The sequence below is a fragment of the Erpetoichthys calabaricus genome, chromosome 1, assembly GCF_900747795.2.
Source record: "Erpetoichthys calabaricus chromosome 1, fErpCal1.3, whole genome shotgun sequence".
NCBI classification, from domain to species: Eukaryota; Metazoa; Chordata; class Cladistia; order Polypteriformes; family Polypteridae; genus Erpetoichthys; species Erpetoichthys calabaricus.
Genome location: NC_041394.2, coordinates 338,086,737 through 338,113,677, shown reverse-complemented (window position 1 = coordinate 338,113,677; position 26,941 = coordinate 338,086,737). Strand labels below are relative to the sequence as shown.

General features: G+C 40.7%; 1 protein-coding gene across 2 annotated transcripts; it reads right to left on the bottom strand.

Annotated features, from left to right (window-relative positions):
- Positions 1 to 11,383: 11,383 nt before the first annotated feature.
- On the bottom strand, positions 11,384 to 26,558 carry LOC114667655 (zinc finger protein 239-like). Of its 2 annotated transcripts, none has more exons than XM_028823035.2 (3): positions 26,420 to 26,558; positions 24,331 to 24,760; positions 11,384 to 12,560 (listed from the first exon to the last, which is right to left on the bottom strand). In XM_028823035.2, the coding sequence occupies exons 2-3, from the start codon at positions 24,668 to 24,670 to the stop codon at positions 11,749 to 11,751; spliced, it is 1,152 nt and encodes a 383-aa protein (XP_028678868.1). In that variant the 5' UTR covers positions 24,671 to 24,760; positions 26,420 to 26,558; the 3' UTR covers positions 11,384 to 11,748. The 2 variants fall into 2 exon arrangements, with proteins under 2 accessions (XP_028678868.1, XP_028678878.1); XM_028823045.2 differs by having other exon boundaries at positions 24,331 to 24,707.
- Between the last annotated feature and the right edge of the window lie 383 nt (positions 26,559 to 26,941).

Sequence of the window (26,941 nt, the reverse complement as noted above, 5' to 3'; positions counted from 1 at the left end):
AGTGCCGCTTGCGAATCCAGCTCCTCTTCTGGCAGCACTTCTGGGTGTGGTGGAAGTGCTGCAGATCTTACTTCCAGAGCTGTCCAGGCACCCACTGGTGGTGGCCACAGGCCCCAACAAGTTTGAGCGTCAAAGCCCCAAGCCTATGGCCCCAATGCAACCCAGAGGGGCTGCCTCTAATGTCCCAGGGAATTAATTCTCTCTGTCCCCTGCTTTACCAGGCCTCCCAGCAGGGCACAATCACCAGCCATCCATCATTATATAAAATATATATATTGTGGAAGACAGCCTGGACACAGACAGGTAGACATGTTTAAAGCACCACAACACATTTATTTACACTACTAATATTTACAACAGTGACACACACAACCCCAAACCTCCCCTAAAGTCGAGGCCTTCTCAATGATGCCTCTCTCTCTCTCTCTCATGTCCACCTCCACTCCTCCTCTCCTCTCCTCTCCTCTCCTCTCCTCTCCTCTCCTCCAAGACTCTGTCTCTCATCCTCCTGACTCCCGCCATCGAATGGAGGGAGGCGGCCCTTTTTATACACACCTGGACGTGCTCCAGGTGCCTCTCGATTAGCTTCTGCCGGCACTCCCCAGTGTGGCAGAAGTACCCGCTGCACACCCGGAAGCACTCCGGTTGTCCCTGGTCTTCTTCCCCCCAGCACTTCCGGGTGTGGTGGAAGTGCTGAGGGCCAGAGCTCCTCAGGCATTGGGGCGCCCCCTGGCGGTGACCATGGGCCCCTATAGGATTGAGCTTCCAAGCTCAATTCCCGTGGTCCCCAAAGCCACCAGGGTGGTCGCCCCCTCATGGTCTGGAGGAGGCGTAAGCCCTCCTCTGGTCCTCCTGGGCACCCCGGCTGGGTACCACCCCCAGCCACTCGCCACATCGTATATTATTTATATATATATATATATATATATATATATATATATATATATATATATGCATCTAATATAGAACGAAACTGTTATTATAATGTGCATTGGCTTGACAAACATACTGTAAAAAAAAAACTCAAAGCTGCATATTGACACTAACACACTTTGTTTTTTTTTCATCAGTTTATATGAGCTACCTGTTGTGACTTCTCTGGCTGATAGGTCAGGCATATCTCAGCCAAGCTTCACTCCATCATGCCTGATGTGCTGGAAACTATTAAATGACTGGGGAGGTGCTACAATCAGTTTTGAAATGGTGTTGGTGTACATACATAAAACATGTTTTTACAGCATAAAAAGGTAATTTGCAGCTGTGCTCAGTTCTCCTAACGTAATCAGATCACTTTACGGCACTCATATTGCAATAAGGGCACCTGGCAAGAATGAAGCTCTTTTTGTTAAACATAAGCAGTGACATTCCATTAATGTACAAGTCATCTGATGTCAAAGGGAAACTGCCCATGATTCATTTATTTTGAGACAAAGCAGCACTGGAAGATGATGAATTGTACCCGTATTACCACCATATGAAGCTCCCATCAACCAATGGTGAAATACTGGACAACTACACTGGCATTCAACATTATGCTCTTGACCAGTAGATCCAAGAGTGAGGTGGATAATTTCTTATTAATTTCGCTTTTTTAATTCTCAAATTTGAGTTAATATCCACCTTTTCAGTCCATAACACTTTATTTTTAGGGATAAAATCTAATGCACTTATTAATCACTAGCCACAGTACCTGTCACAGACAGGTAATAGAATAATTTAAAAAAATGTTTTGTTATCTCTTGCCAAATATGTACATTCAGTGTCTTTCCTCCATATTTGCGTGTGTGCGAGTGCCTCTTCACCAGCGCTCCCTCCATTGGGCGCATTCCTGTAAACTGTGACTCTCATACTCTTTCATGATTTGTGAGGCACATTCCTCTCCTTCTGTCTAGTTTTATACTTGCCGTCTTTGAAGATGACTCTGTATGGCTCATACACCTTAACTCTTCTTTGTGCTTCTCACACTCTAACATCCTCTTTCATCATGTCGCCAAAAAAAGACTGGACATGTGGACCTTAGATAGTGTAAGCCTCTAGGGGGTGTACTAACACCTGGACACAGACAGGCAGGACACGGGTTCACTCAACACCCGTGTTTATTTACAGTTTATGCACACATTACCAACTCAACAATATACAGTTCATTCCCTTCCTTGCCGCCAGTCCTTCTCCCTCCACTCCTCCTTAGGCTTTGTCTCCTTCCTCCTGACTCTGGCCCCCAATGGAGTGAGGTGGCTCATCTTATTCAGGTTCCGGGAGTGTTCCAGGTGGCTCATCGCTATTACCTGGAATCACTCCCAGGTGCGCTGGAGGTCCTCTACAGGGCTCTGTAGCTCCCCCTGGCGGCCCCCATGGAACCCAACAGGGCTTCACCAAACTCCAGTTCCCGACATGCCCTGCAGGAATCCGTGGTGCCACAGCCGACCAGGAGGGCTGCCCTTTAGTGTCCCAGGGGAGGTAGTGCCTCATCAATGACCTTTCCCTTGGTCCTTCCACCTTGCTGGCATCCCGGCCAGGTAGTGGCAGTGGCCGTCCATCACGATAGATAGATAGATAGATCTTTATTTATCTAGGGGTTTGACTATCATTAGTTTACCTACCTTGCAGATAATTTAGTTGGTTTTACAAGACCAAACAATATCTTTCCATACTTCTTCTATGAAGAGCTAATTACATCTTAGAAAATTATTTTGTCTAAGTTAAGAATTTATCGCCTGCTAACAGAAATAGGCACGTAGTTGTTTGTTCACAAGCTCATTTTAGCCACAGCTTTTGCTTACATTTGTTCCCCCATATACCTGTCAAGCATTTTGCGTTTCCTGTTGAGAAGTGGGGTGGCACGGTGGCGCAGTGGGTAGATAGATAGATAGAGTAGCACTGCTGCCTCGCAGTTGGGAGATCTGGGGACCCGGGTTCGCTTCCCGGGTCCGCCCTGCGTGGAGTTTGCATGTTCTCCCCGTGTCTGCGTGGGTTTCCTCCGGGCGCTCCGGTTTCCTCCCACAGTCCAAAGACATGGTGGATTGGCGATTCTAAATTGGCCCTAGTGTGTGCTTGGTGTGTGGGTGTGTTTGCGTGTTTCCTGCGGTGGGTTGGCACCCTGCCCAGGATTGGTTCCCTGCCTTGTGCCCTGTGTTGGCTGGGATTGGCTCCAGCAGACCCCCGTGACCCTGTGTTCAGATTCAGCGGGTTGGAAAATGGATGGATGTTGAGAAGTGAAGATTTTGTTGTCTTTAATAAAGCCTTCATTAAAATCTTAAAGCCTTTGTTAAAACTTACCGAAGTCTCATTAAGTGCTTTCCATCTCTTCTTTTCTCTTCTTTTGAACCAGTATTAGACAACAACTTTGAAATTCTGTGCTGCCACCCTGTTCTGGGCTGCTGCTTTTGGCCTTGTGTTCATTACTGCCAGGAAAGGCTTCAACCCACCCAACACTACCCCCAAACCAAGGAACAGTGCATTAGATTAGATGGGTTTTAAAATGTTAGGTTTTGTTTTGTTACAAATTATGTTGTAATTATATATTATGGTAATAATATGCAAAAAAAAAATTACAAATAAACTTAATACTACCAAGCTAATCTAACATATAATAAGAATACTACAGTGTGAGGTGACATAAAAAACAAAAACTCAAAAATGTCTTAAAGGTATAACAAACAGCACTACCCAACAGGCATTTAACTGTATATGAAGTGTTACCTTCCAGTCACCATGGCCCATGTGATCAGTGCCCCTTCCCTCTCCATTATTCTTTTGGCACGTGGTTCTACCATCTCTCTGGCACCGGTAGGTTTAGGTTTAGGTTTATTTGTCATATATAGGTTACACAGGGTCAACATACAATGAAATGTGTATGACGAGAAAAACAAGTCACTCAGCCTAGATCCAATAAAGCTAAAAAAATAATAAAAAAAAAATAAATAATAATTTACAAGTTAAAAATAGACAAGCCATATAAAATAAAATGTGTACATATAAAAGAAGTTATAGAGCAATATGAGTTGAATGAGCAGCAAGTACAAATGACAGTTATTGCACAGATAATGTTTTATAAGTTCAGATGCATATTCCATAAAGTGCAGATGCATGTTCAAGTCAGTATTCAGAGTGTGTGCAGGTACAGTTTGTGTGTGAGTAGTGCAATGTAGATGTAATGTAAGTGTGTGTAAGTGTTCAGGTGTTGCTGTTGAGGAGTCGAATGGCCTGGTGGTAAAAACTGTTCTTAAGTCTTGTAGTCCGAGCAGCCAGACTCCTGCATCGTCTGCCAGATGGTAACAAGGAGAACAGCTGGCGTGCTGGATGGCTGTGGTCTTTTATGATGCTGCTTGTCTTACGCAGGCACCGATGGAGGTAAATGTCTTCAATGGCAGGAAGACTCTTGCCCGTGATGTGCTCTGCTGCCTTCACCACTCTCTGTAGTGATTTCTGGCTGCTGGCAGAGCAGCTCCCATACCAGACGGTAATGCAGCCCGTCAGCAGACTCTCGACCACACTCCTGTAAAAGTTTGAGGTGATGTTGGCATTCATGCCAAACTTCCTCAGCCTCCTCAGGAAGTAGAGCCGCTGGCGAGCTTTCTTAACCACAGTGTCTATGTGAAGGGTCCACGAGAGATCCTCAGTGATGTTTACTCCGAGGAACTTGAAGCTGTTAACCCTTTCAACTTCTACGCCGCTTATGTAGATGGCCTGGTGTTCTCTGCCTTGTTGTTTCCGATAGTCCACGATCATCTCCTTGGTTTTGGTGACGTTAAGAGACAAGTTCTTATCCAGGCACCAATTACTCAATGCCAGCACCTCCTCTCTGTAGGCCATCTCATCGTTGTCAGTGATAAGGCTTATGATGGTTGTGTCGTCTGCAAACTTGATGATGGTGTTTGTGCCGTGTTTTGCAACACAGTCGTGGGTGAACAAGGAATACAAGAGGGGACTAAGCACACAGCCCTGCGGCGCTCCTGTGTTTAAAATGAGTGATGAGGACGTGTGTTTGCCGACTCTCACCACCTGGGGCCTGTTTGTCAGGAAAGAGAAAATCCATCTGCAGATGGTCGTCCCCAACCCAAGGTCGTCAAGCTTCAAGACAAGTTTTGAGGGGATGATGGTGTTGAATGCCGAGCTGTAATCTATGAACAGCATTCTTACATATGTATTTCCTCTTTCCAGGTGGGTGAGGGCAGTGTTTATTGTTAGCGCAATGGCATCCTCTGTAGATCTGTTTGCTCTGTAAGCAAATTGGAGAGGATCCAGCGTGTCAGGGAGGGAGGAGCAGATGTAACCTTTGACCAGTTGCTCGAAGCACTTCATAATGACCGATGTCAGTGTAACCGGGCGATAGTCATTCAGACAGGAGACCACCGGTTTCTTTGGGACAGGAATGATGGTGGATGCCTTGAAGGAAGTGGGGACCACTGACTGCCTCAGGGAGAGATTGAAGATGTTGGTGAACACACCTGCTAGCTGGTCAGCACACGCCCTGAGGGCATGGCCTGGGATGCCATCTGGTCCCGGAGCTTTGCGAAGATTGACCTTTTTGAAAGACCTTCTCACATCAGACGTTTCAAGGATCAGAGTGACAGACTCACTGCCCCCTTGAGGATATAGCACCTGTTCTTTGTTGGCTGCATCAAAACGAGCATAGAAAGTGTTGAGCTCGTCTGCAAGACATGCAGTGGGCTGAACACTGACTGTGTTTTTCTTTTTATAGTCAGTGATGCAGCACAGTCCATTCCACAGGCGCTTGGTGTCAGAGCTGTGGTAGCTTGACTTCACTTTGTCCCTGTAGTCCCGTTTGGCCTTCTTGATGGACCTCCGGAGGTTGTATCTGGCTGCTTTGTATGCATCAGAGTCCCCCGAGCCAAAGGCAGAGGTCCGCGCCTTGAGCTTAGCCCGAATCTCCCTATTTACCCAGGGTTTCTGGTTAGGATATATGCAAACGGTCGTTTTAGTGACAACATCGTCAATGCACTTGCTGTACTTATTGGAATGTTTCCAAAGGACCAGCCAGTGTGAGAGTTCCTAACTCAGTCCGGTAGAATCTGAACCTAACTATTCCACCATTTGTGTGCAGACCACTGATCAAGTGTTCATTGACCAATCTCAGTCCACCACTTCTATGTTAGCTATATGTCGACATACTGAAGTATTTGGTCGGTGATTTGTTTGTGATTTTTTGCTGTCTAGTTCTCTTAGTACATTTAGTTTATTTAAAGTTCTTATTCAGGTCCTCATTACTGCTGAGCATTTGTCCAAGCCTTATGATGGAAGTGTTTTTGGGTGCTTTTCTTCAGACTGGAGTACTTGGTGTGCCATCTTTAGAATTCAGAAGGAGAGTCCACAGTTCACGGATTTTTGATCCGTGACTGCAGTCTCTTTCTGTTGAGACAAACACTACCTTCTGAACTTGAGAGATCTACTCTAAGAAGCACTGGTTTTGTACACTAATTCATTTACATGGAATCATTTTATTGTCTTGTATCCCAACTATGCAAATATTTTTTTTAATATTGTGATTGTTCTAAAGCTGTTTAACAAGGAAAGGATTGCATGTTGATGCTCTGTCTTACATCCATGTGTTTTTTTGTTTTCTATCCAACCTGCTATATCTGAACACAGGGTCACAAGGGTCTGCTGGAGCCAAACCCAGCCAACACAGGGCGCAAGGCAGGAACAAATCCCGGGCAGGGCACACACTAGGGACAATTTAGAATCTCCAATGCACCTAACCAGCATGTCTTTGGACTGTTGGAGGAAACTGGACACTGGAGGAAACCCACGCAGACATGGGGAGAACATGCAAACTCCACGCAGGGAGGACCCAGGAAGCGAACCCGGGTCTCCTAACTGCGAGGCAGCAGCGCTACCACTGCGCCACCGTGCTGCCTTTATACACATTCATTTACCTATTTGTATTTATTGGTTCCCTTTTGGTCTACAGTTCTGACTGCACATTGGTCATCAAACCCAAATTTCCTTTCTTAGTGTTTCAATACTTTGATGTGACACATATCACAACCAAATTTGAATATCCTTTGAGGTGGGTTTGAAGTACAGATTATTAAATTGCAGACTCCCAAATCACACTCTTGTCAAGAATAACAGCAGTATTGGCAACTATTAAACTGACATGGCTAACCTTTGATTATAATTCTAAGCTTTCTTGGTGTGCAGGTGGCACAGTGACAGCACTGCTGGCTCACAGTAAGGAGACCTGGGTTTGCATCCTAAGTTATCCCTGTGTCTCAGTGGGTTTCCTCTCACATTCCAATGACATGCAGACATTAGATGGATTAGTGATGCTAAATTTGCCCTAGTGTATGGTTGGGGTGTGTGTATGTGTGTGTTTGCGTTACGCCCTGTGGTAGCTGGAAAAGGCTGCAGCACCCCCCGCAACCCTGTTCAGGACAAAGCAGTTTCGAAAATGACTGACTTTCTTGGTGTGCTCACTATTAGTGCTGACTGGCATAATTTGTCAAAGCCATTTTCACAACAAATATGTAGCATGTGCTGGTGATCTTGTTCAACAAACATTTTCCTTAAAATTCACCATTTTTTTCCCAGTACCCTATGATGCTTTGCAATGTCAGCATGATATCTCAGAGCTGCAGCAACTATACACAAAACTTTTATACATGCATACAGTGAGATCATTGCTGATCTGCTTCGTGAATGCCTGATACCATGACCCAATCAGTACTCCAGCAAAAAAAAAAAAAAAAAACAAAACACCTTGCAGTATTTTCATTTGAGGAGTACATTAGCTAACCATGATGAAAATATCATGAGTACTGCCGCTGGATATGTAGCACTGATCTCTATGCTCTGGCCATCTTAGCACCACATGGCTAATTTGAAAGCATAATTTGTCATGTGCCGTAAGTTCCAGTTAAAACCAGTCTTAAAGAAGCCCCCCACTTCCATCAGAATATACAGGAGACCCTGTGAAATTAGATTACACTAGGGTAGATAAACTTTATTAATCCCATGGGGAAATTCAGACAATAATTGTAATTAAATTTTGATTACTACTTGCAGGACATTTCTACATTCTTAATGGAAGAAAAATGCATGAAGCATCTGCATAGATACACAAATGTTCCAGCTGAGCCAGGAGCTGTGACTTCAAACAATGGAATTAGCCAGTCGCTCAACGCTGCTTTGTTGCACAGCCAGAGTGTGCCCCAAGATTGGAACTCTGAGCACAAATGGCTATTTTTATTTATTTATTGCTAGTTTGGGGCCATTTGTTGCATTTTTGTTTGTGGTATTCGTTCCATCTGCATCTTTGTTGTGTGAAGTATGGTGATATAGTAGTTAGCATTTCTGCCTTGCAGTACAGATTGCATTTTTGGCCCCAATAATCCATCCAGAATAGCTGGCAAACACTTCCCTAGCCATCAGGAACACTCAAATGACCACTGCACTATAATCCACTCAAAACTTTTTCATTTTTGCAGAATTCAGTGAAGTTCCCAGCCATTTCCCTGATCTCTCCAAACTCATGCCAATGTGAATTCCATGGAGTTCACTCATCACTACTTACTATAAAGACAGGAGTGAACCTCACTCTCTTTTCAAAAGGTATCAAAATATGTAAGCATCAATTGTAACATTGTTAAAAATTGTTTCAGTACTCATTTTGAATGGTATAGATTCTACAGTCTACATTATGTATGCACTTGACTTGCAGCCTCTCTCCCATCCACGCACTGGTGTTCATAAGGTGGTGACTTCAGCACAGTCAGAGCCTTCACCAGCATACTTAATTGACAAAGAGGGCAGTAGGGGTGGGGTCTGGAAATACTTTGGCTTTATGTCAAATTAGTGGTGGCTCTGAGGCTAAGGATCTGTGCTGGTATCCCAAAGGTTGCCGGTTCGAATCCCCGTCACTGCCAAAAGAGATCCTACTCTGCTGGGCCCTTGAGCAAGGCCCTTTACCTTCAATTGCTCCAGGGGCGCTGTACAATGGCTGACCCTGCCCTCTGACCCCAAGGGGTATGCGAAAACGAACAAATTCCTAATACAAGAAATTGTATAAGGCGAAATAAAAAACAAAAAAACAAATTGGGATGAAAAAACCACAAGACACAAGCAAGATTTGCCGTTTTACAATACCTACTGATGGGCCTACCAAAACCAATTTAGCTAAACACTTAAAGGACCATCATGCAAGTCGATACAAAGAATTTTGACATCCAAACACCCCCACTGTTTCCTTAAGAGGCATTAGCTCTCTGGAAATGTGTTCTTTTATATTGCGACATTTTAATTAACCTGAATTATAAATTAAAATATTAAATTAAATTATTACCCTCCCCCAGCATGCAATGGCGGTTACAAGCGCTCACGACAAGTTAGGATAATTCTAGCTCTTTATTGACGGTTTTACGCGGCATTACAAACGGGAAGCTTATGGCAGACATGTCAAGCCTGTGGGTAGCCTGACCTATGCAGCCTGACATCTATCGTTGCCACGCTGAAAGGATTTTAGCCGGACAGAAGACAATCTTCTGCTCGGCCTCGGACGGAAGACATACTCTTCCGCCCGGAAGCTTCAAAGTGTTGGCCGTAGGTGTTCATTCTTATATACTCGTTGCTCCTTGTGCAGGCTCTTGGCTCCAATCCAAACAAGAACAGGAAGGATTCCAGCCCCACCTTCAAAAAATACAGGAATAGCACAATGCCTATATACAGTTCTCATTCTCCCAACAAGGAAAGAAAATAGTGTACTGACAGAAGACAGAAATATACTAGTCTGTCTTTAGGCTGACTATTCAATTCTCCAGTTGTCTGTGGCTCTCTAGTCCTGTGCTTGGCTCGGCAATTCTAAATACTGAAGCTGTGCCCCTCTGTACCATACTTGGTCTGCCTGTATGAATGAGTCTATAACAGTGGGCACAGAGAACAGTGACATTAAAATTAATAATACATAGTATAACACCCACCCCACAGGTTAAAGCTTTTTTTTTTTCAGTAAGTTAAACTCTTATTGCAGGGGTTCCAAAACTCGATCCTGGGGACCCACTGTGGCTGCAGGTTTTTGTTCCAATCAACTTCAGTCTTTCATTGGACTCTTAGCCTAATTAAGTGACTCGTTAATTCCCAGTTTCTGTGTTTTGGAGTCAATGTAAAAATTACAAATTAAGTTTTTTAGATTTTTATTAAAATGTAATAAGCAGTTATATGGGGAATATGTAGTTTATTTTTAGTCATCAACAGTATTTTCAATCTAATTTTCTTTCTGCTTTTCCAGGTGGTTATTTAATTGATTATTTTACTAATTAACGAGTCTGACATTGAAGTTATTGCTGCTTTCATCATCCCATGTGTCTGCAGTGCTGGTTATTAATTGTCACTATTAGGGTTAAATGAAGGAAGAAAACTACACAGCAAAAGGGGAAAATAATAGGAAAACAACAAAAGTGAGTTAAGCATTTATAGCTTTAGAAAAAAATATAGAAATATTTCTAAACGTCTTATAAATGCAAAAACCATACTGTTGTGTTTAGCTGAATGCAGAATAAGAAGAGTAAAAAAAAAGACCAGCTAATTAAATGAGATCAATTGTTATCGAATATTATCACCAATCTGTTTGGAACAAAAACCTACAGCCACAGTGGGTCCCCAGAATCGAGTTTGGGAGCCACTGTCTTATTGCATTAAGATGGGGTCTTCAATTAGTTTTACCTGTGAGACAGTTTTATTCTGCACTGTTCATTCATTTGCAACAGTCTTTAGCACTAGGGCTCCGTCTCTCTCTTGATTTCGAAACTCTCGCCACAAATTGCACTGTCATAGCATGTTACTTTCTTTTATTTATGTACAATTTTAAAATTGTATTTCCACACATTTACATGGCAACTAGAAACAGCAGCTTAAAAATACACGGAAAAAGATCAGAGACAAAGCTATGACAGGCATCTGCAGTTGATTCTTAACACATCTACACTTTTTGACCCAAGCTAAAGGTGCAGATTTCACAACTGAGTTCATAGTGTTTGAAAAGATGCCTGAACTTACTGCAGAAGGAAATCCACTAGCATTATGGAAGAAAAGTCATGTGGCTCAATTTGCAAAGTATTATATAGTTTATAACATTTCTGTGTATTACCTGTGTAACAGAATTTTCTTTATCAATACAAAAAAAACCCAAAACAAACCTGTGAACCGGATTTAAACTGGTTTACTTTTTAATAATAATAATAATTCTTTGCATTTATATAGCGCTTTTCTCACTACTCACAGCGCTTAGCAATTGCAGGTTGCAATTGCCTTGCTCAAGGGCCCAACCGAGCAGAGTCCCTTTTGGCATTTTACGGAATTCGAACCGGCAACCTCCCGATTGCCAGTGCAGATCCCTAGCCTCACAGCCACCACTCCACCCCTCTTTTATTACAGAACTTTTACCTTCTACCTTTTACAAAAGATTGCACTACTTCAAGTATTTCCATTTAATGACTAAATTTATTATTTTTATGCATACTGAATTGTAGTTTATTTAAATACATTTTTATTGAGTTACATTATAGACTGCAATGGGTATTGAAATTGGTATCAAATTTCAATACTTTTCTTGGTATTTGTATTGAAGTTTGAAATTTTGGCATCATGACAACCCTACTCTTGAAGCATGATGTTACTTTTACGTGGCTGTAGCTCTGATTCCCATGAATTTAAAGTAATAACTTGGCATAGTGCCTGCATTGATTCCAATAACATTATGTTTTGCAATTTGTAGGAAGCTATGGTAATTGGTCAAGATTGACCTGGAAGTTTTTTGTTAATTCGAATATGAATCCTTGTGTGTCTTCGAAGGCTGCTACTGCTGTAGAATCGTTTGTCACATTCAGAACAGGAATATGGCCTTTCTCCACTGTGAATTCTTCTGTGTTTCTTAAGATTGACTATCTTTGAGAACTCTTTTCCACATTCAGAACAACTATGTGGCTTTTGCCCACTGTGAATGGTTTGGTGGGCTCGAAGATTGCCTATTATTGAGAATTGCTTGCCACAGTCAGTACAGCAATATGGCTTCTCTCCTGTGTGAATTCTAGTGTGTATGTGAAGACTGCTACTGCTAACAAATCGTTGGTCACATTCAGTACAGCAATATGGCTTCTGTCCACTGTGAATTCTTCTATGGTTATAAAGACTGCCCGATTGAGAGAACTGCTTGCCACATTCTGGACAGCAGTATGGCTTCTCTCCAGTATGAATTCTTGCATGTGTCCGCAGGTGGCTCATTTGTGAGAATTGCTTGCCACAATCAGAACAGCAATATGGCTTCTCACCAGTGTGAATTCTCATGTGATTCTTAAGTAGGCTACTGCACAAAAATTGCTTGCCGCATTCAGTACAGCAATGTGGCTTCTTTCTTGTAGGAAAGTCCTGCTTATCATTGTGTTTAGAATTTTGTTTAAACCCTTCCTTCTGCTCTTGGAAAACGGACAAAGCAGATGAGTTTGTATTGTACCTCTGCTGTGAAGTGATCCTTTGATCTGTCCTGGTTAGTTTCACAACAGGAAGAGAATTCCAGTGTAAAGTAGTTGGTGTCAAAATCTCTGATCCTAAAAACATGAAACAAACATACATGTTAAAATATCAATTAAACATAAGACAAACAAAAAAATACCCCTTATATTGTATATCAATATTATGCAAGTCCCTGATAAAGATGTATGCTATGCACGTTAAGATGGAGATATATATATTTCATATTACTGTATACACTAAGGAAATCTTCACAAGAGAACACTTTAAATTTTTAAATGTCAGCATGCTTAGTCACAATCCCCAGCCAGCACAGAGTGGCAATCCTCAATTCAAGTTAGTCACCTATCAGACTGTTCCAGTTGTCAATCCTCTGCATTTAAATTGGTCATAGACATTTAATTGTCACTTAATAGATTATCAAGGGCAACTCTGATTGAAGTTTTTTGGACATCAACAAAGTTTATCCTCTTGCAATTTTAGAATCTTCGGTAAAACGATGTGACAAAGCTGATCACTTTTGCTCTTATTACACAGTTAAAACAGTTTTATTTACTGTTCCTTTAACATAACATGATCCTTGCCAATATGATGGCAACTTTAATGTGAAAATGTACATTAGGAGCATCTCCAGGTTACCAGGTTTATAAGCCATGCCATCAGTTACATAGCCATGCCTACTTGGATTTCTGAAACGTGATCAAAAAAGTTCTGACCCAACACATGAAAGGGGCATTGTATAATCGTGACTTTGTAAGTGGACAAAGATTAGTTTCTACATACAAAAACATGTGAATTGGAATCTTGTTTCATAACCAATTCAGTATGGTTGCGAAAACCAAAAATCAAGTATGATACCATCACTGGAATTTTATGGTTGAGAACAACACACTTTTGGAGATTCTCACCTAGTCAAATTATACGAGCACCAGTGCCCTTTAATGCCACAGTCAAATCGGCTGCATAAATCCATTGTGGTAGGACACATCTCAAAGACTCCATCAAGCCTATGATTTTGTCATCAGAAGAAAATGATTCGCAGAATCAAAGAGTGAAACTAAACATAAAAGCAATAAAAGGATTTGTTTTGGTTCAGTTGAATATATTTTGCATGAATATTTAAACATGATAAAGGTCTATACAAGTTGATTGCCCAGGATGTTGACCCGTGAAAAGAAGTATAACAAATTTAATATTCAAGGGAGAATCTCAAGGTTATGAATTCAGACTGGGAAAATTTAAGAAGTGAATCAGAGTTCAAAGAACATCTGAAACACCAAAGAAATTCACGGTCCAAGCCAGTGCCAGCAACGTCATGCACATGTTTTGTGATGATAAGGGCATAGTTCTTATGGACTGTGTGTTTCAAAATGCCCACGCAGGAAGTCAGTATTACACTGATTTATGTGGCTGATCAACATAAACTCAGAAGCAAAGCAGCTAGGAAAGCTGTTGACCATTAGAACATCATTGACATTAGAACAATTTTTATGAGAACAGCCTATATTATGATCAACAAGCTCAGCAATCCTATTCACCTAATTTCTCCAAAATAGCAGCAGAATTTACAATGTGCCCAAAGCCCTAGTGTCTACCATATCACTGCATAAGTTACTCCTGGTTCTACCGTTTCTGTGAAATCTACCCTTGACAGTTTTCCATTTCTGCCCCTGTGTTCTTGTTGAAGTACTTATTTTAAAGTAACTTCCATGATCGTCTGTACGAATTCCCTTCAAAATTTTAAATCCCTAATTCATGTCACTGCTTAATCTCGGTTTGCTAAAACGAAAAAGGTTCCACTCTCTGAATCTTTCTTCATAGTGGATACATCTCAGTCTGTAGGACAGTAAGTTAAACACTTAATTGTTACTTAAAGTAAAGCTGTGAACATGGGCAAGCAAGTAAAACTAGAAAGACAGTCCTTAATGTAGACACTGATGGTTTGTAAATTGTCATTTAAGGATAAAACAGTGAGTTGGAGAAAGAAATAGGTTTTCTTTAAACAAGTCATTGTGAATTTCCTAGAGTTTTAGGAATGCTATCACTGATAAGAACTTTTTGTTAAGTGCTGCTTTCTGATAGCAGGGTTGGAGTCATTTATCATTCAACTTGTAGTACTAAGGTGTTGTACCATGTTAGCCATTATGAACGTAGTGAAAAGTCAAGCAAAATGACATTATAAATGTAGTGAAAAGTCAAGCAAAATGACACCTTTTAATTGGTTAAAAAAAGGATGCTTTGTTAGAACTCTGTGCAGAACATTCTACGTGCCATTCCCCTCAGGAAGGGACAAGTAAATGTTTGAAACTGGCCAGCTAGCCCGAGTTGAATAAGCAATCTGACAGAAGATGGAATGGGGTCATGCTGAGAAAAGATTTGATGACGTTGGGAGTCCAATTATTTAAATTGTTATTGAAGAACTGATTTGTGGCTGGATAGGATTGGTTGCTGAATCAGGACAGTTGCTCTGCACCATTACGCCCCAACAGTCCCCGACATGCGACAGGAACCCAAAGCACTGGCATATGTTTGGTGTCTCTGTTTCTCCATCTGGAAATTTCCATCCATGGAACAGCAAGCCATCGCTCACTCCATTCTAAGGCCATGCAATAGCAAAGACCAAGCCAGACCTAAGACACAGACCCCGGATAGTCAGCATATGGATGTAAAATGAACTGCTGCTTAGGCTGTAATGGTATTTTTATCACACTCTTTATTTTATGTATATTATTTATAATACAGTTGGACCCCAATTATACAAGGTAATATGGACCAATGCTACCTTGAATAGCTGAAAACTTGGATAAAACTCATGGCCCATCTAGTGGCAACGCTGTACAGAAAACATGGGGGCTGACACAGAGAGAAAGAGAGATCAGCCAACATAATTAGAGAAAAGTGCACCTTTACAGAGGTCGGAGACGGGATCTCTGCGGCTGACTGATGGAGCATCCCTTTAGCTCATACCTCAAAGTACTTGCCTCTGAGTCAGAGTGGTTTCACAGCTCAACATAGTGCAAATCTTCAAAATGAGATTCTTTGGGGTGGGAGTCTACAGCAGTTTGGATGGCATTTGCAGTGTTGATAGGTGGAGTGTAATGGTGATGCTGCACAGGGAAGGAGGCGGCTAACAAAGAGCTGACATCACCAGGGAAGTGGACTATTCACAGTGGTCAGTGACAGGCTCTGTGCACCTCCCCATTCACCCCTCAGTGACTCTCCTCTGAGTTAGAGAATGTGATCTTGTAGTTCTCAACAGCACTTTGTCATTCACTTAGAATTTTTGTGTTTATACATTTCAGAGTATAGCAAGTGTACATGGTCAACTCTGGCGACACACGGACAATAGTTGCAGAAGGGTGTGAGTGAGCCACACCCACATGCCCACAGTCATCAGCTCCTTGATGGCTCCCTCTGTACATCTATCCATTTTCCAACCCGCTGAATCTGAACACAGGGTCACGGGGGTCTGCTGGAGCCAATCCCAGCCAACACAGGGCACAAGGCAGGAACCAATCCTGGGCAGGGTGCCAACCCACCACAGGACACACACAAACACACCCACACACCAAGCACACACTAGGGCCAATTTAGAATCACCAATCCACCTAACCTGCATGTCTTTGGACTGTGGGAGGAAACCGGAGTGCCCGGAGGAAACCCACGCAGACACGGGGAGAACATGCAAACTCCACCCAGGGAGGACCCGGGAAGCGAACCCAGTTCCCCAGATCACCCAACTGCGAGGCAGCAGCGCTACCCACTGTGCCACCGTGCCGCCCTCCCTCTGTACAGCTGAGGTAAAAAGTATAGCTTGGTACAGTATTCATGGCAAAGCTTTTATGCGTTATAAAAAAGTAATGTATTACACGTACAGTTTTGCCTCAGATAATGTGGGACCTTTGTAAATTGGGGTGCATGTAATCGAGGTTCTATTATACATGAATAAATTTTGTAATTTTTTTCACCTTTGCCTGTTCTGGTACCGTTCTGTTGCATGAGGTTATAGACATACAAGATTATGTAACATCTGAGGGCTATAGCAGTTGCACATATTAAACAGTATAAGCGAGAATAGGACCCTAACATGACAAAACACTGTAGGAAAATATCTCCAGTTAAAACTCAAATGAAACCAAATGTGCTTACAATAGACCAGTGTGACCAAAACCATGTAATTGGTGTGAAAGGCCAGTGGGTGCATTCTAAAGAGGAGTCAGCATTTAACCAAATACAGTGGAACCAAAAAGAGAGAGCAAAAAAATTAGAAAAAGTTTAGGTAAGTGATAAGAAAAAGAAAATACAAAGTGAAGCCCTAGATAAATTTGAAAGTCATTTAACTGCAAATAAGGCAGAGGACAGAGTGAAGAAAAATGTACATAGCCTTGAAATCATTGCAAAATGAAAAAACATTAGGAATAAGCAAAAAGAACTCTGAAGCACACAGATAATGGCATTGTCAAACAAGTCTGGCGCCATTTCTAACATACCCAGCTTGTTTGTGTGAGTGAGATGTAGCTGCAGGAATTTCTAACCTGAATATATTGTAGTTTTGTTATCTCTACAGAGAGAGCAGGAAGAAACAGCAGAATTGACAGAGCCACAGGTGTGAGAAAGTGGTCAGCACTTAGTTTTTTTCTTCTTCAGAAATCTAGCTACAGTTCAAACAGTTTTTTTTTATCTGTCTAAACAGAAATGGATTACTAAATCACCGAGTAGATGGAATTCCCTTCCTAAAAAAAAAAAAAATGGTAGGGAGAGTACCAAAGTAGGAGAAGGCCATTTCAAACATACCGTGTCTCCCCGAAAATAAGACCTACTCCAAAAATAAGCCCTAGCATGATTTTCAGGCTGCTCTGTAATATAAGCCCTTCCCCAAAAATAAGCCCTATAGTCAAGATCGTCAGCTGAAAAGTAAGGCGCCTAAGGCCAGGTTTATACTTCACGCGATGTGACGCGTGTGCCTGAAACATCCATTACATTCCGAGGACACCTTGCCACAACATCTCTGAAGAGGATGTTTAATGATTACATTCATCAATTCGGGGATGCGCCCATTCCAGCAGCATCGGTGCAAGACAGAAACAAAATCCCTGGACGAGGCATCAGCTCATCGCAAGGTGAACACAATCACACACGTACATTGGCGTCATTGTAGCTTCACCAAATCTTCATGTCTTTGGATGGAAAACTCAGCCCACTGTGGAAACCCACCAGGAATACATGCAAACTCCGGGCAGGAATCACAAGGGACATGACTCCCTGCTAGACAGCAGCGCTACCGCTCTGCCACCATGCCATCCCTATATGTGTAACTATTAACAGTATTTATTATTTAAACAAAGTTAACGATTTATCTGTAAAATGTAACATACATAGTTTAATGCATTTCATCATGAAAGTGATATCAAGTATAAATCTAAGAATTCTGAATGTGCAGAGAGCTGGAATATAATAAATGTAATAAAATATGAAAGTGACACTGTACATTTGTAAAACTAACCAGAGGATTCAGAGCCTTGTGCACAGATTTTAGTACAAATATATATACTTATACTTAGTAATAAATGTCTGTGGGGCGATTGCTGTTGTCAGCTCAGGAGGAAGCTCCAGAAGTGCGTAGCGATTTAACAACTGGGTCGGTTTTAAGATGACGTTTACGACGGTCTGCTTTAATGATAAAGTAAACTACAAGGTTAAAGTGGACATTTCGAGGTTAAAGCCGACATTTTTACTTTAATCACAAAACAGACATTCTCTTTATGTCCTTATTTTTTTTCTCAGTGGCTCAAATACACCGCCTTACATTCTGACAGTATTGTAAAGGTACAAATTAAAAAAAAAAAAAAAAGACGGCACAGAACATGGTATGTGAGACTTTTAAAATATATTGTGTCATTACATTGGTGAATATGCGACGCTTGAATATAAAAGCACCACGATTTAATTTTTATGTCAGCATTTTGTTTCACCACATTGAACCATTCATCAAACGCACAACGATCCTGGAGGATCCTAAAAGCGGCTGGAGTAGCAAGAAATTCAGACTGGAATTCAGGGTTTGAATGTGGAAAGTTATGACGATATTCCAGAAGATGACGACATGACTGTATTTGGATAAAAGTATATTGTTGTACATGAATAAATATAAGACATCCACTGAAAATAAGCCCTAGTGCATCTTTTGGAGCAAACATTAATATAACATCCTGTCTTATTTTCGGGGAAACAAGGTACTATCTACTGCCATAACAAACAGGTGCTCATGTGGCAAGACACTGCTGTACTAAAATCTGTGCACAAGGCTCTGAATCCTCTGGTTAGTTTTACAAATGTACAGTGTCACTTTCATGTAAAAAGCCTGTGCTTCACCTGCTCAGTAAGGAGGTCCTAACGCCAGAGGATAAGGACTCGGACTTCAAAAAGAACACTGAACCAAGGATTAAGCATCTCTCCTTGATCCCCAACTCAAAACCCGTTACACGAAACATGAGAAAGTTGATGCCATAAAAGCCAGCGCTGTGGCTGAAAGGATGCAGGAAGGTCAGAGCACTTCAGTAGCTGCACTTCACAGTTCTGACAGTAGAGCAGGAGGTGAGCTCCTTTTGGTGGGCAGCTTTTTGAAGATGTCTCATTCTATCACAGCAGCTAAACCCACAGACCAACAGTCAACTGAAGCAGAACTTGATAACTACGTCCTAGCTTCTGTCGTGGGCAGTAAAACTAGTCCAGTGAAATGGTGGCAAATCAACACAACGTTATTTCCTAAAGTAAGCCTCCTGGCTAGGTGCTACCTCTGTATTTCTGCCACCAGTTCACCTTCACAACAGGTTGAAAGCACAGGAGGCAACATTGTCACATGCAAGAGAGTAGGGGTGGGCGGTATGACCAAAATTCTATATCACTGTATTTTTCTAAATTATCCCGGTTTCACGGTATTCGACGGTATTTTTTTCCCCCATGCATGAGTGGATGTTAGCCAGTAATTGCAGTGGAAAATGTGGTTAAGAATAACCAATTCCACTGTGTATTGTACATTGTAAAAAAAAACAAAAACATTTTAATGTGCACACAAGTATTAATACAGTTTTGCATTGCCCCATAAAGTGATAGTTTTCAAGGGGGTGGCACTAATGGAGAAGGTATCACATTGCATGACAGATGCAGTCAAAATATAGAACCTTTTTATTGAACAAATTTTGCAAAAACAAACTATAATTTTGACAACATATTTTCAACCATACAAAGAGGCATTTAGACTTAGTAAAATATCCAGAAGTGCTTGTCAAAAATTGTATTGCACCAAACATGTCTTAGAAAAGGAATAAATAGTAAATATTTTTTGTAAACCAACTACACTTTCTGTTAATGTTAACAATCTCTGTCCACTGACACGTTAAAGTGACTTTTTAAACAACTTTATCATCATTAAACTGCATAATATTTAAACTAATAAATAATAACAATAAAATAAATAATAGTATTATTACTGAGAGTTGCACTATTACTTCAAGACTTCAAGCCCAGGTGCATTACACAGTATTCACCAAATTAAAATAAAATAAAACAAGTGCAACTTGGTGATGACATCTTTACCAACTGAACCATCATTTAGGCAAACTGCATTAATATGGACCTTGCTTTAAGCTAAGCTATACTGGGAAGAAAAAAACAAACTATATGTCGAGAACAAAGTCAACATTTCCACTTTATTCTCGCCGTTTATGTTGAGATTAAAGTCGACATTTCCACTTTATTCTCATAGTTTACTTCATAATTAAAGTAGAATGTCGTAAACTAAACTTCTTCCTAAAATCAATGTTTAATCAATTACTTAATTTACCCCGTCATAAATTAATGCAGCACATTAAATGCTTTGTGTTACGTTCCCCGACCCAGTGGTTAATCACTACGCTTCTTAAATGGACTTCCTCTGCAATAAGAGAAGACAGCGATCACCATACAGAATCCATCGCACTTCATGATATTCCTGTTTTCTGAAAATTTAGAATGCTAAGATAAATACTTGATATCATTTTCATGATGAAATGCATTAAAGCAGGTATTACATATGCACGGTAGTGAGGCGGTAGTGCTGCTCCCTCGCAGTAAGGGGTCCCCAGGTGTATGTTCAGTGTAGAGAACTTTATGGCAAGTGTGACGAGGCTCCAAAAAACTGGATGTATGAATGGCTATCGCACAGGTTTAACTTAAATATCGTGTAAATGTTGGGTTTGTGATCTGCTGGTCGGAGACACGAACACAGAATTCAAGGCATGTTCTTCTGAGTGGGCTATCTTTATTGCATGCATGCTGTCTCTATCTGACGTACCAAAACCCCAGTTCCTATCCTTCCTTTTTCTTTCACCACATAACCAATCACCACACGATAAACGTCTTTGTGAAATTAAAACTAGTTATAAACTTAGCCCACGGAGTGTTCAGAACTTTAAAAATATCTTTCGTTATACATGTTTAATTATGCCATCCATTCAGAGTTGCGCCCATCTCTGAACGAGTCGCCAGCACATCGCAGGACGAATACAAGCAAAACAATATAGCACAACAAAACCCCACATCCTACATGACTTTGAAAGGAAACTGAAGCACGCCGAGTAAACCCACCAGAAAAACATGCAAATGCAAGGCAGGCACGCCGCCGTGCCCCCATATGATTAATGCATGCTTTAATGCATTTCACCATGAAAATTATATTAAGTATTTATCTTAGCATTCTAAATGTTCAGAGAGCAGGAAGATCATGAAGTGAATGTACTGTATTCTGTGCGGCGATTGCTGCCGGCGCCTCCTCTTAGTGCAAGAAGAAGTCAGTTTAAGAATCACTTAACACAAAGCATTTAATGTGCTATATAACTTATGACGGGGTTTGAGAAAATCTAGTAAATTAAATATTCATTTTACGATGAAGTTTAGTTTACGATGTTCTACTTTAATGACAAATTATGAGAATAAAGTCAACATGTTGACTTTATTCTCGTCATAAGCGTCAAGATTAAAGTGGAAATGTCGAGAATAAAGTCAACATGTTGTCACACTATTACACAGTACCCAGGTACATTACACTGTATTGAAAACAAATAAAACAAGTACAACTTGGCTTGCAGTATTATCCAGCAGTATAGAAACAGTATTTACACATCTGACCTTTTAAAACTAAAGTATCTCCAGGCGACGGACGTGACTCCTTTTTTTCGGCAAAAGTTTTACTGTTCATCATGTTCAACTTTATCGTCGGCTTCAGTTTCAGAATGCTACCTATTTGGTGGTGTAGCAGTGAAAAAGAGCCCTAGTGCAACAAATCTGTGTTTAGCGGTGTAGCAGTGAAAAAGGTCCCCACTTGAACAGTTTCCCGCTGCGCCACGTTCCGAACGTCATTTAGGCAATTTAAACCGGTGTTGCGGTATAAGAAAAATCCATATCATAAAAAAAATAAAAAACGGTTTTCGGTATGAACCGGTATACCGCCCAGCACTACAAGAGAGCATTAACCAAGCCAGAGCCTGTGAACAGACTAGACATTTTTGCAAAAAACCTCAAGTGTACAACAGGAACTGATGTTTGTTACTTCAATGGTTGTAGCAAAAAAAGATCCAAAATATACCTTTTAAACGGTTCTACCTCAGAATTTTACTTGAAAAAGTTTAGAGGATACAACTAGATTTTTATTCAGACCAATAATACAATGTTTGCATTGTTAATCTGAGCTACTGTAAGTGCAGTAATTTAATTAAAATGTAATAAATCATATTTGAAACTATAATGGCCATCTTGTTAATTCATCTTGCAGTATTAGGCAAGATCCTCTTTAAGAACAAACTGTAGTATGAAGGTCTGTATCGCAATAAATATTGAGATTGATCAATACAGTAAAAAAATTATCATGGTAATATTTTTGGCCATATCACCCAACTCTCCTTAAAGGCATTGTCTTTGTGTATTTGTTCACCTATGTGAACTATGTGCAATTAGTTGAACCACACACCACTCCGGGTAGGCTAACTAAGTGATATGTTTGCTTGGCATTGGTGGAGGCACGAGCAAACAAGAATTCATACTTTTAATCGCTTCAAGAGATGTGAATACTTGCTATGGAATCCATTTGAGATTTCGATTGATAGGATACTTGCCTTTTTGCACAGCTAATCATGTTTGTTGTATAAAAAAAAAACATTAAGTTTGAAAGCCATATAAACACATTATACAAGTTCCTACTGAAACCATTGCATTTCTTCATTTCTATTCCAATCTCAATTTTTGGCCATACTTATCACTGTTACTCCCATGCTCTCTGAATGTATTGCTATACTACGCAGAAGCATTTTCACTTGCAACCCACTAGCCTGAAATAATACTTTAAAGAATAATCTCAACCTGAGCCTAAACATTAAATGCCCCATCATCACTTAGGCCTGAAACTGCACAAAGCAATGAACTTTGTTATGTCTCGCCGAGTGTCTATTAAGTAACTTTAATAACTGACGAGAAAGCTTGGATGGGTTGTGAATAAAAATGGTAGAGTTCTTTCTTTTTTTGAATTAAGGAAATTATTTGCAGGTGCCATAATATTGGAAAATGACTGGTTTTGAAATCCCATAACAACTTTACCATTGCTGTTTGTTCTGATTTTCACCAAAGTGACTATTCAGCTCCATTAGAGTTATTTTTATATAATGTTCTCCACAAAACACAAGCCCACCCTTGACTTACACATTTACAACTATAATACATCCATCCAATTTCTATACTCACTTTATATCCAGAGCAGGGTGACAGGCCGGTAAATTATTAAACCACAAAACATTTATATAAGTAAAAACATTCATTGCATTTGTAGTCTGAGTCTCGACGACCTGAATTGTGTGGATGGTTACCTACCAGGCAACGCTTATGGTTGGTCTGCCATTCAGCAAACTTCCACCACGGTGCCCTCTTTCAGTTGCGAGAAGCAGATCATGGAATGTTGCATAGTTTACTGTCAAATAAAGTAAAGAGTATGCGAGGGGAGCAGTAGAGTGTGTACGTCTGATGAGCCCAAATGAGGGCGAAACACGTGTTGCATACTCTGTGTTAACAACTGGGGTTAATTTTGCCTTACTCTAAGGCTAACAGAATTTGTATGTTTTTACTTATTGCATAGTTTACTGTCAAATAAAGCAAAGTGTACGCGAGGGGAGCAGTAGAGTGAATACGTCTGATGAGCCCAAATGAGGGCGAAACACGTGTCGCGTACTCTTTGCTTTATCAGACAGTAAACTATGCAATAAGTAAAAACATACAAATTCTGTTAGCCTTAGAGTAAAGCAAAATTAACCCCAGTTGTTAACACAAACAGGTTAATGGCAATGTCCCATATAATGACAGTAGAGAAATGGTCAGGGAATATAGAGAAATGGCCAGTTGACACAAACTCCAGTCAACAGATTTGTGAAATAAGGGTTCAGTACTAACAGACAGTTTTACACTTCTGATGACTATGAGCGTAGCCTCTTGGAGAATCTTCATTATCAAGAACCAATGCAATCTAATAAGACTGGACAGTCCAAAGAAGCATTTCACTTTTCATCCGCTGCTCCTAAAATCTCTGGAGCTACTTTAATAAACACAATCAAGTTCTCATACTGCTAAAAAATGGCTAATATCACAGTTAATTCAGTAATTTACTAAAGCAACAAACAAAAGAGAAAAAACTCTCCACTTTTCTTCAAAAAAAAAAAAAAAAAAAAAAATTATATAAACTACATAGCATTTCCAATTTGAAGAATATGAGACCTCCCTTTTAGATCTGTATCCCCAACCCTAAAACACACTTTTTTACTTTGGACTTACTTTCTCCAGACTGATTTGCAGGTGATGGCTGTTGTTTCCTAGTTCTAACAGATGAAATTTCTGCAGTCCGCTTTGTGTCAGACTGTAAGGATTCACACCTCACATTGCAATCGGTGTGCTTCACACCTTTGTGCTTTTTCATCTTTGTACTGACAGACATCTCCTCAGATTCTTCTTTAATGCCCACAGTCACCAGTTCCAAATTCTCATCCATAATGCTGAGACTGTCCTGTTCGGAGTAGACGGACTCCCATTCACAGTCCTCCTCCTCCTCCTCCTTAATAGTTACAGTCACTATCTCGATGTTACTTAAGTCACATATATCCTCTTTTGTATCCATTTAGATGTTACAGTAAATGGCAGCTGCTTCTTCCTTCCTGCTGAAAGAACAGGCTTTACAGTAATTTCATCAAAACTTTCCCAACAAGATCTTAAAAAAAAAAAAAAAAAAAAAACTTCACATGAAAAAGTTGGAAATTATGAATCAATGAGTTATAATACATTCATAAATTGTTACAATTTCACAACAAATGACATCTTTATAACAAGAAATTTCAACATTTTAAAACTAACAATACTACATTTTATTTATATAACACCTTTCCCATGCTCAAAGTGCTTCACAGAAATTCAGAAACAGCAACAGGGCATATAAAGCATTGGATACAAATATTTGCATAAAATACTAAATAAAGATAAATACAGAATACACCAGGCATTGAAGAATAAGCAATAATTAATCAAAAAACAAAAATACAAATATTACAAGAAAACCCTAAACAAAATAATGTCATTTTTGGTATACACAAATCTTTCTAGGAGTCTGAACAGGGTGATTAAACTGAAAGAAGGGTCAGAATTTCAGAGTAAGTTAAATACCATCCTAAAAATGAGTTTAAAGATGTTTTAAGAAAAGAATGAATTGAGTCAGATAATGAATTCATATAGAATGCAAGTTATTTTGAGGAACGACGAGACTGCCGTACATTGTGGACCTTAGTAGGTGGTCAGGAGCATTGTGATTTAGGAGGTTGTTGAGGTACACCGGTGCAAAGTCATGTAAAGTTTTATTGGTTATTAATACTTTTTTATATTGCTATTCTGTAACACACAGGAAGCTAGTGAATGCAAAGCAGGATGGGTGTGATGCGCTCGCTTTTGCGTGTCTGTGTAAGGACTCCTGCAGGACCCAAATGGAGCTGCAATAACGATTAAAACAGTGCAATCGACAAGGCTGTGTATGCAAGCATGGCTGCAGAGAAACCCCCGTCTTTGCATTCGAACGTTACCCACTAGTTTAGTTCATGGATGCTATATAAACCTCCAGATGTTTCAGTCAAGAGGAAGCCTGTGCTTAGTGCTGCTTCGTTCCTTTTGTCCGGATATACACGTCGCCCAGCTCCACCTTACTCCGCTCAATTGCCACATTATCCAAAAGCCGACTCAAGGCCAGGCCACGCACACGGCCTACGGCGACGAGATTTCTCAACTGGGACAAGTGCTCGACGTGCTCACTCTCCATGTCTGCCACCCCTGTTGTAGGAGCCGCTTTTCTGGCCTGCTTTTTCGAGTGTCCCCGCCCCCTTGGACAGTTCTCGACCGCCGGTTTGTCTAAAGTCTCGAGCCAAAGACCCTACGACATTGAAACAGTGCAGATGGAATGTTAATGTCTAGATATAAACAACTATTAATCGTTTCTGTCTAAGAGGGTCACAAACCCTAAGGGTCAGTTTCAGTAAACAATGAGCCTTGTCCGTAACCTGTTCCATGTGTCTCGTTCTGCTCACTGAGGCTGCTCTCATAATAATGTTCATATATTTAAGCGAACTTCATCTTGGTAACTCTACAAAGTTAATCGGTGTGTTGTGTCTATGAGTATTTGAAGTAGAAATGGGAATCGACAACGTGAAGTGCAGTAAAGCCGGAAACCGAGATAAAGAAATGGTAATTCAGGCAAGACACAAAGAAATTCAGTCGTGCGGTGTCCCCAAGGCTCCGCTTGTTTGTGATTCAAGTCACCCAACATTGATTGTAGAGAACAAGAAATCGAACACACAAAGCATGACAAACCCGAAATCAGCTCGCTTACCTTATCCCTCTGGGTAATATGATAACGCCGACACACTCAACGACCACAACCTACAGTTTTATTCACTGCCTCAATTTTACTGTTCAAGTTTAGAGATAAGAGGCGCGCGCCCACAACTGTTTTCGTCGCGGCTGATGACGTCTGACGCTGCTCCTTCAGCTGGGTATTTTGGAGACTGGCAGACCAACGTAAATGGTGCATTAGCGCCACCTATTGAGCTGGAGTGTGGAGTAGCGATTCAGGACGAAAGTAAAAAGTCCTACACTTCTTAAAAATTCAAATACACATTTTGAGACACTAAATTGCCAATACTGTTCTAGCATATTTTCTATTGTAATAACATCCTGTCCCATAACTTTCATTTTTTCGAAAAGATGCATTTTTTGCTCCTTATAAGCAGTGCATTCCATTACTTTATGCTTTACTGTTTCAGGATAAACAAATCTTCTGCACATCTCAGTTTCCATCCATCCATCCATTTTCCAACCCGCTGAATCCGAACGCAGGGTCACGGGGGTCTGC

Coding starts and splice junctions, on each gene's coding strand:
- LOC114667655 (XM_028823035.2), bottom strand. CDS start 24,670: ATGGATACAAAAGAGGATATATGTGACTTAAGTAACATCGAGATAGTG. Junction 12,561..24,330: donor TGCAAATCAGTCTGGAGAAA/GTAAGTCCAAAG, acceptor TCATGTTTTTAG/GATCAGAGATTTTGACACCA.